Genomic DNA, 9,885 nt, shown 5'->3' with positions numbered 1-9,885 from the left:
GTGGGAGCTGCCCTTACAAAAGACGAGGCAACCAATAGTGGTATTGCGCGTGTGGCAATAAATACATCAGGTTTGATTCAAGGCACCAAGTTCCAATCCCATTCCTTGTCCTACCGTCCCCAGGTCAGGCTCAGACTCTAGAAAATTCCGGTGGGGTTGCGCCGTTCCCACGCCAGTTACGTTACTTTTTTACAGCAGTCTACACGGATAGCTCGAAGAGGACCGCATCTTCGTAACGACGATATATTTCACGAAACATCGACCAGAAACGAATCAATCTCATTAAGGCCTGGAATTCCGGGCTCCAGATTATACCGAATCCGTGCCAGACCTCTCGTGCTCCTTCCTACACGCCCCGTCCGTCACCTGATACATCAGTCGCACGACGATAGCGAAGGCTGCAATCCAGATGTCGTCCTTGGGTTAAGCTAGCTAAACCGTCTTCATTGTTTGCATTGGTGAAATCTCTTTCAGGTCGGAGAACGAGTTGCGTTCGTTGCGATGTAGGCTGGCGTTGGCGGTAGCGTCCGACGGTGGTAGGACCGAGGACAAGTTGAGCTCGTCACAACTGTTCCGTGTCCTGAAGAGAAAAATTGTTGGTTGATTTGACATCAACACTATCATCCGTAGTCGTCCATCCAGCCCTGTCGAAAACCTGGTGGTGGCGGCGGTGGTGCTTCTGGAGGTGAGAGGGCTTGGGTGAGAAGCAGTTCTTGCAGGCTGGACATTGGTTCCATGGGAACCAGGTGCTCGTCAGTGGGATTTGCATAGAACGTTCCGCCACACATCTCAATAGCTCGGCACCGGTCTTGCATTGTCCTCGCCAGCCTGATCCTCCCCGTGAAACGAGGCCGGAAAGGGCTTCTCAGTTCGCGCCACGTCAGCTTCAGCACCCACACACCACCTTTGTGCTCTTCGTCCTCCGGCCAACCTAGCCAGCTATGAATTTCGGCATCGCGAAGCTCCTCACGTCTTGAGCCGTATTGGTACTCGTAGAATGTCCCACCGAGCCTCCGAAGCCTGAGGGCAAATGCATCTTCTTCGGCGGTGTCGTTGGATTTGTTGCTCTCGTTGAAGTGATCCTCAATTCCGAGGATGTCAAGCTCAAGTGCACTAGGGTTTGGCAATTCAAGTCTGCCACCAGTGCTAGGCCAGGCATAGACTTTGGCGGCATCATTCAGGTAGAGTCGTCGGTCCTTGTATGAGGGCCAGTCCGATATCGACCAGCCCGGTGGATGAATTATGCGCATAGCCACAGTGAACAAGCAGTTTGTGAGAGAGAATATAATGATGGAGGAAGACGAGATGAAGCGCATTGTACAGTGGAGCTTGACGAGGATCAATATGGCGCTGCCGAAGGGGAAGGAGAATCTGGAGTTCAATTTTGGGGCGGGGTTTGAAGTGGACGCAAGCGCCTTAAGTACGGCTCAGCGGTCGGCGCCTCATCACAATGTGACTGACGTGAATCGCCTACTTAGAGCGTAAGGAAGCCTGGACTGTGATTCGCCGCGACCTTCCGTTGCTGCCTAATGGCTCGGAATGGTGCCTCTAGTTTGTGCTTGCGTGGGGGCTTTCCTTGACCATTTCTCCGGTCGCCCTGACCATTCCCGGGCGGTTATCTGAGACTAGTGAGACTAAGGCTAGTTACTCGCTACCCGGACTGACGAGACAAGAGTAGGGCGTCGTGGCTAATTTGATGCGAAGCTAAGTGAGTCGATATCAAGATCGGCCCCCGCCTAACAATGAATAATCATATAAGCGCGGCGCAGGAAATCTAAGCGCACCCTTTTGGGAGGCCTCTACCATATACCATTTGAGACAAACGACTGCTTTCACTACAAGTCGAGGCAGGCCTCGAGGCATCTCTCGGCCCATTATCTTCGGTTCGGTTATTGCCTACAGGATTATCAATGTCACTACTCCCTCTTTTCGCGCAGCTCCGCCTCAGTTGTCCCAGTTTGACCTGAGTGGGAAACATGGTCGGTTCATCAAATGTACAGCCCGTCCTGCGGCGACTTTCTCGGTCAGCCTTTCAACTTTCGCTACTTCCTCAGACTTATTTTCATTATCAGAGCCACAGCGTTAACTTGAAACCTCTTCGAACTACAATTAGAATGGTGTCGGCCATTCTAGAGGTCTCATCTTATGTTGACCGTCTTCGAGATCATCAGCGCTTCACTTGGCCTCGAAAAGCAGGATCAGCAAGCACCTTTTTCTCATTTTCGACGCTGAGAGTCTCTGCTTTAAATATATAATTGTACCTTCTAATGATCAATTTCACTTCTTTACCATTTACTTTTGATCAGTTTGCATTCTTGTCCAGATATCTCAACTACAAGTCACTTAATCGGCCATGTTTTCCAAATTTCTCCCTTCTAGCATCGCAATCTGTGGCTTGCTCATCCAATTTCTCACTCGATCTGCTGTCATCGCTGCCCAAACACTAAACGAGCCCGGGGTAGACATAACGGACGATCAGCTAAATGCTACATATACCCATCTCACCGGATTCGAGGGCTGTGCGTCATGGCAGATCCGAGCGATCGTACAGGCTTTCTGGGATGCTGCAGCAGTTCTGAATCGGAACGAGATTAAAGGAGCTATTGATTGGAATTCGGCAGCTGCGACAGAATTTCTCGGGGCACCCTTCAGTCAGCCCCTATACAACACAATACAAGGTTCGTGATAAGTGGCATGATCACTTCGTTGCTTGACAGAGAACTTCAATAATCCGTCTGATCCCAGGCCTCTATACTCATGCGGCTACCTTTGAACCCTCTGTCATTTCATGGCCAACAGATTTCCTAATCAACACTCGATGCGACGATCCCAGAGCGCGCTGCCCGTGTAATATTCCAACAGATACCTTTGCCTACACCAGCAATAGCGGCGGATCCAACAACAATGGCCCAATGATCAACTTCTGTCCCAGATTTTTTCTGCAATCCTCTCTAAGTAACGCCAAAGCAGCGATGCATAATAGTCCACCAGAGACCAAGTTCAACCTAGCTTTGTGGAGTAACCAAGGTACGGCTCATGCATATGTTATCAGGCAAGAACTGACATCGAGTGACAAGCTGAGACATTTCTGCACGAGATATTTCATATTCGCCCTGTCGCAAGTTCACCGCCGAATGCCCAAGTCCGTGATCTATGGATCTTCCTTGAGGGCGAGCAGACATGGGAGCCAGCCTACGGTGCTTATTATGCCAAGATATTGTCACGAGTAAGAGACAATGCTGGGATTTGGGTCTTACAAAATGCAGAGAATCTTATGTACTTTGCAATGTCCAGTTACTATGCGTCTCTTGAAGGGTATCCGTCCCGGCCCTTCGCCGTGGACAGACCAGTCGGGAATCCCCAAGCCAGATCTTATTCAACATTCTACTTCGAGAACAACACATTACATATTCAAAATCGGTCGGACTTCAGTGCTTCAGCATATACGATTCCACCAGCATCTTCAACCTGTGGACTGGATACGGATGAAAGTTCAGCAACAATAACGTTTGTGGAAACATCCGCCACATTCGCGGCAGACGCGGACTATCCAGCAACTTACCAATCATCATTGAACTCCTGGAGGTCAACCTGGTCGGCTTATTGGGCGACTGCAGAAGCAGCATCACCCACCACTTCCCCAGGCCTATGACCTGCGTCCTCAACGGCCGCTCCTTCACCAGCGTGTCACAGCCTGCCAACCGGGCTGACGAGCCCTCCTCAAGCCTCAGCATCTGCAGCCGTTGAGGCCTTCTGCCAGGATTCAAGAATTGCCGGTAAAGTGCTCTCGAACGAAACGCCGTATGTTGATCTACCGTACGCAGCAGAGGGAGTCAAGGGTCTGCTCCAGTTGATGGTGAGTTGGGGCGCCCAAAACTGTGGCGGGTGGGCCACGCTCGACACATCAACGTGCAAGTCTATGTTGACCAACGTGCTCGAGACTTGTAAAGGCGCCCCGGGCAACGTCACCACCAACTGCGTTGTATACAGCTACCATATTACGGAGTCCGAAAAACCAGATCCGTCGATACCGGAAGAGTATATTGATCGAGGCGAATTCTCCTGTATTGATACGTGAGTCTCGCTCATTTTATTCTCAACTCCCTCGTTACTTATACATATCACGATAAGCTAACCTAATCCTTTGCAATACATAGTGACACTAGCGATATCGGCGGCGCCAGCTCATCACTAGCTGGAACATGCACGTGTTCGTGGTCAAGTAATCCGTCCAACTTTGAGAGCTACGACAAGCCGAGCGGTGTCGCTAAGTGCTCGGACATCACTGACGTTCCAAATGGCGGTCAGATTGGTCAACCTCAGAAGAGATCCTTAGGGAGACTGTGGGCTGGTTGATTCCTGAAATTCTGTCTGGGCACGGATTGTGGTGTGACGGTGACGACAGAAACGAACGATTTCGGAGAAAGCCCCTGCCCAATATGCAATATGTGTGTGGGAATGTGAAGGAACCAACATGGTATCATGGTGATGGATGAGTATCTGGCATTCCTTTTTCCGTTTTTGAATATTCCGCTTTGCGTTTGAATTCTGTATTGTCGGCGTTGCTTAATAGTTCCTGGACGGGAAATCATAATGCGGGACATATATCAGGGGGGACTAAATAAGCAGAAAGGGAATGAGGGCCGGGCTTCGAGTAGAAACGTGTATTTATCTATTTGACTATGTACCTTAGCTAGAGAATTTTAGCTAGATCTTGGTCATGATGCCAACCTGCGATGATTTGCAGGCAGATCAACCCTTTGCTCTCTCCTTCCATGTGGAGACCCAAGTCACCATCCATCCCAGCAGCAACATACCATCAAACACACGGCCACGCGGCCATAATCCACTTCCCCGGCCTTCACCTTTACCACCTCGATCAAACCTACAGGTATAGACAGATAGGTAGGTAGGAAGGTGAGAGCCAGGAAACCGATCCAGTAGCAAGAAGCCAGGCCATCATGCAACGCAATCTCTCCTGTGACGGCAAGCCAGCAGAGGGGGCCCGTCGGTCTTTGCGCTCGCCTGCCCCCCGGGGTAATAGCTCTCGAACCAGGGCCCCGGCCGCGTAAGTTTGAATCGACCTCGACTGGCCATGACATGGACCGACATCTATCCATCGAGGGGAACTGCACGAACGAACGAACGAACATAGTGTCTCGGGCGCGAGGATGGATGTTGGTCCACCGCCACCACCCGTAGGCCGAGGGGCTACTGACGCTCCGTGTTCAAACAAGCCCAGCCGGAGCAGGACCCCCTTCCGTCGCGGGGGAAAATAACTGAAAGAAGAGCTGAATAAACACGAAGTCGAATCGAATTGAATCGAGTCAGGCTAGCCAACAAAAGACTATGCAACTGGACTAGTAGTTAGTAGTTTGATCGACAACGAGACATGCTGCCAGCCCTCGGTGTTTTTCCTTCGGTGGTTGTGACTTTGTATCGATTTACATTACGGGTAAATTCATGGAATTGGCTTTCGCTCCTAAGATTCTTAGGCTTCTGGGCGTGCTGGGCGCTGTGGCACTCTGGGAGAGCCTAATGGGGAATCCTAGAGGGCTGGGCGCAGGCTGGGCATCATGGCAGGCCACGCTGCTTCCGCTGGAGGTTGGCTCCTGTGGTGCATACATACCTATGGAGCACGACTTTCAAAGGGGACTTGTGGATGGGAGGAGATTATGCATCCGTTATTGCCGTTGGCTGTATATCTATCAGTCTTCTGGGACTTTTTTCCCGACGACGGCGGCGATATGAACTTTATTCCGTTGTCGCGAATCGGGAGGCAGCTGCGTCCCCGTCCGCCTCTCGCTGCCTGCATTGTGGAATTCTGGACTTATGTCTCCCTATTCTTTTCTCTTCGGTTCTCTTTCGTTGAAGGCTGATTTACGAGCGGTTCATCCATAGCTGCAGATGAAGAAGGGATAGCCATAGGTCGATCGAATGGCATTACTTTCTTCTTCCCTCTGCTAAAGTCGTTCCGGGAGGGAGGAATCTGGGACATACCATGGAGGGGTTTGCTCAGAGCTCTACGTGGGTACTAGGGAGAACCGCTCCCCCACAGCTCCTTTTTCGCTATTGCATTATAATTCCCTAGTGGTTAGCGAAATCGGATTTCTGTATGACGTCGTGAGTGCGCCGTGTGCCCGGTGTTGTGGGGTGTATGACTTCTTATATATAGATATAAGAGAGTCCAGGTGTCTTGTCCGGCATAATGAGAGAGATATCAACTTGGATTGCTAGTTACGAATAGGCTGGGCTTATATAATAGACGACATCAGGGACGCGGGAAGCGGTATGGCAGTTAAAGAGTCGAGCGTAGAGGAAGTCACGACCAAGGACCCAGCTTTGTAGATGTGTAAGGACTTTCAGCTTTCAGCGCTCTCGAATTCGTGAAGACATTCGCATGACACATGAATATCACTCGCACCCAACAAAAGTAAAGATCAGGAACAGAACAGCGGTGAAAAGAAGTATAGATTATAAGCTTTAGCGCACTGACCCATACCTGGCCTAACCACCCTCTGATCCAAGAACAAAAAGGAAAGCTCGCCCCTCCCCTCTTAAGGATATATCCTGGCGTCCCAGGCCTACTCCTCAATCGCACTGCCAATGGCGGCGCCGATCCGACTGCTGGAGGCAGTCGAGTTCTCAATGGATCGATCCCTATTAGGGAGTGGTGGGTAAGGCAATCGGTTCCTATTGCATTAGGTTAGTAGTTTCACCCAGCGCACTGGGGGTTTTGCTGCGGCCAGTCCCCGGGTTCGCAGGGGTTCTGGGCTTAGTTCAGATGTCTCCGTCGGCCGACCGTCCAGGTAAATACCTGCCCGCCCCGGGTTCGCAGAGTGCTAGGATTTAAGTATCGGGGCCAGCGTCGAGAGTACTGGGCTGCTCGACTACCGATGGAGCCGCGTGTCACTTTGGCGACCTCGGAAGTGATTTGTCCTAAACTCCGCCTGATAGGGGTCTTGGTGATGTGACTGAGATTCCGCAGACACAATATATCACACCTAATTGTTTTTCTGGGCCCACCTGGTAAATGAATCCTTTTTTCTGTTTGGCTGGTTCGTGAAGTCAACCACTTCACTGGGAGCGGCTCTGCAGCGTGAGTGGCTCGCCATTTGGCCATCACGTGAGTACCGAGGCACGCATTCGAACCCCAGGAAATACTCGGCCAAAAAAGATGCGGTGTTCTGAGAACGTCTGCGTGGTCAATTGCGAGAATACAATCAAGAGTCAAGATGTACTTGGGCCAGCGACGATACTACGAAGTCCTGCCGTGTCCGATGACGCGATGCTGCGTGTGTGGCTGTCGGGGCAGGTTTGCCGGGACTCGGATTGTTTTTCTAGATCTCGGAGGCCACCCCTGGTCACGCCTTTCTTCCCTGCGATTTTTCCGAATCCCCGGCTGGTGACCTTCGTGACGACTGGCTGCTGTCCAAGAAATTCCAGAGTCAAATCTCGTTTCTCCAACCCCAGATGCTTGCGATGCAACTCTATCTCACGAAACAATAACAACACAACTCACGCTGAACAAGTCGCGTCGTGCATGTTGTGGTCATCTTTCCTTCCAGCCGATATCTGTACCATTGAAAGACCATCCTGCCGCGTGAATCTGGCACTGCGAACTACCGACCGATGAGAGACGATCGCGTCAGACGATCACATTAGTCCACCCATCTCCAACTCAGGTAATCAATGACATGTGCGCAGTCTGAGTGATCAAGCCGACATCCAACTCACACCACACCGCGCACAAAGGATGGACAGCACGATCTGAGTTGCTCTCTCCGTTCTCCAGCTCCGTTACCCTCGGACACCGTCGACATGGCGTTTAACTTTAACTGGTCGCCGCTATCGACCGATGCCAGCTTCCTGCCTCGCGCCCAAGAGCTCCTCACGAATACCCTGAACCGTGCGGACCCAAAGCCTACCATTATTGTCGACGACATTATTATCAACGAGCTGAACCTCGGCGATGTACCCCCGGAGCTCGAAATATTAGAGATTAGCGATCTTACGGAAGATAGATTCTAGGGCACGTTCAAGATAATGTATAATGGCAATAGATCCTTCTAGACTCTTCCTTATAGACTAGCCTTATTTTCTTACACTTGTTAGGTCCAGTTCTAACAAAACTTAACAGTCTAGAGGAGAGACGACTTTTAGGCTACCGCCCTAATATAGTTAGCAAGGTAAACTGGCCCGGCCAGGCCTGAGCCGACGTTGAGCCAGGCGCGAGCCAGCCTGAGCAAAAGCGGCGCGAGGTCACGTGGGCCAAGAGGGAGGCGAGCGTCGAGATTCCGGTCGTGAAACAGCTTTTTCCCCTTTACCATTGCCTCGCTTGCTACATCTTTACGGATTCTCGTATTAGTGATCTTACCGCAGTCTGGCTTGAAGTTGATTCTTCAAGTGTTCAGCATCCTATCCTCGGTAGCTGAAGCGCGCCTGCTTGATGAGACACGAGGTGAGAGTCGAAAGGGCAGGTTTAATGATTGAGGGTTGAGTCGTGATTGATCAACGAATGTTATCAAGTCGTCCTGTTGCCATTGCGAATCGTATCGTCGCCCGAACTGCTTTCAGATTTGGAGTCCAAGACTTGTCCAAAGAATCATATATATATTTGCCGTGTCTACCTATCTAGACTATACCCTAGTTTTCGGCCTCGTGCCTCAACGACTCTTGGGGTGGACGAGGCCCCTTACGCCTAGGTGACTCTCTGTTTACTCCTTAAGCATACATCGTCAGGCCTCCCCAGCTAGGACGACACCACTACCGCCGGTTAGGGTCAGGGCCTAAGTGCGAGTCAGGTAGCAAGTCGCATACGGGGTACAGCTCCTTACTAGGACGACACCACTTCTCCCAACTTTCTTCAGTAGGCCTTAGTGCGAGTAAGGTAGCTGGCCCCTGTCTTTTTGTACACCGACATGCGCCTCTGTCCTCTCGAGCCACGCAGACAGTCTTGTAGGCTCGGGCCTGCCATGGCTGCCATTACGTGCTACGCCCCGCGAGCCCAACGACTCGTTTCGCGTTGCCTAGTGCGGTCTCCCACATCTAGGCCGACCATGTCTCGCAAGGGCACCCGTGAGATGCTCCTCGCCAGCAAGTCATCCCCGTTTGCGATCCCTTACTAACCAAGCTTATGTCCCCTCTTCAGTTGTACTTCCTCCCGGTGACTTGTTCCTTTCAGTATACTATCCTCCTTCTTTCCCTTCCCGCGGTGACTTGTTCTCGGAGTTTAACAGGGCCGGCAAGTCGGGGTCTAGAAGGTCGAGAGGTGACTTATTCTCGCAGTTTAACAGGGCCTCTCGCAGGCTACCCACCACGGCGCGACAGTAGCTTGTTCTCGAAGTTTAACAGGGCTGCACGTACCGTAGCAGACTTCCTAAGATGGCACACATCAGAATTAACAGGGCCGTTCAAACGTACCTTTCAAGGTTCCTGCCACCCTCGCGACGCGCCGTGACGCGCCGACTCAGAGCGCATGTAAGCTGAGGGTGTCCTGTCGCGTCAGTAGGCGACACCGCATCCACAAGCTTCGATAGGACTTACTTCGGTTCCAGGTCCGAGCTGGATACTGACGCGTCGGATGGTTTTTAAATCGATTCCCTCTTTTTTGGGTATTTTGACGCGTCGCAGTCGCGCCCTCTCCTTTCGTTGTTTTGGACTCATCTTAGTTCACGCCTTTTCAGCGCTTAACACCGGACACCGCGAGAAGGTGTGAGTCCATCGTCCCGTAGGCCTCCCGTAGGCGTACGCTCTGCGTGCTCGCAGAGGGCCTGTACAGTATAGTGATTCCCGAAACCGCCCTCCCCTTACGGACACATCGCAACTTTCTTCCACTAAAGGCTAAGGATATAAATGGGTCACGCTTTACCTAATATGTGATAG

The 9,885-nt window shown here is 51.5% G+C and overlaps 3 protein-coding genes across 3 annotated transcripts; 2 read left to right on the top strand and 1 right to left on the bottom strand.

The window, feature by feature from the left end:
* Window positions 1-620: 620 nt before the first annotated feature.
* On the bottom strand, window positions 621-1,250 carry A1O5_13452 (uncharacterized protein; the record flags this gene model as incomplete). The annotated part of the gene is made up of 1 exon (XM_007754017.1): window positions 621-1,250. One exon carries the CDS (start codon window positions 1,248-1,250, stop codon window positions 621-623), a length of 630 nt encoding a protein of 209 aa, XP_007752207.1.
* A 1,103-nt stretch (window positions 1,251-2,353) lies between these two features.
* A1O5_13451 (uncharacterized protein) lies at window positions 2,354-4,356 on the top strand (the record flags this gene model as incomplete). Its single annotated transcript, XM_007754016.1, has 5 exons — window positions 2,354-2,678; window positions 2,746-3,027; window positions 3,078-3,594; window positions 3,694-4,074; window positions 4,158-4,356. 5 exons carry the CDS (start codon window positions 2,354-2,356, stop codon window positions 4,354-4,356), a joined length of 1,704 nt encoding a protein of 567 aa, XP_007752206.1.
* A 3,465-nt stretch (window positions 4,357-7,821) lies between these two features.
* A1O5_13450 (uncharacterized protein) lies at window positions 7,822-8,031 on the top strand (the record flags this gene model as incomplete). The annotated part of the gene is made up of 1 exon (XM_007754015.1): window positions 7,822-8,031. One exon carries the CDS (start codon window positions 7,822-7,824, stop codon window positions 8,029-8,031), a length of 210 nt encoding a protein of 69 aa, XP_007752205.1.
* Window positions 8,032-9,885: the final 1,854 nt, after the last annotated feature.

This window comes from Cladophialophora psammophila (assembly GCF_000585535.1).
Source record: "Cladophialophora psammophila CBS 110553 chromosome Unknown aczJe-supercont1.58, whole genome shotgun sequence".
Taxonomy (NCBI): domain Eukaryota; kingdom Fungi; phylum Ascomycota; class Eurotiomycetes; order Chaetothyriales; family Herpotrichiellaceae; genus Cladophialophora; species Cladophialophora psammophila.
The sequence above is the reverse complement of the archived record's forward strand: the minus strand, read 5'-3'. Positions and strand labels throughout refer to the sequence as shown.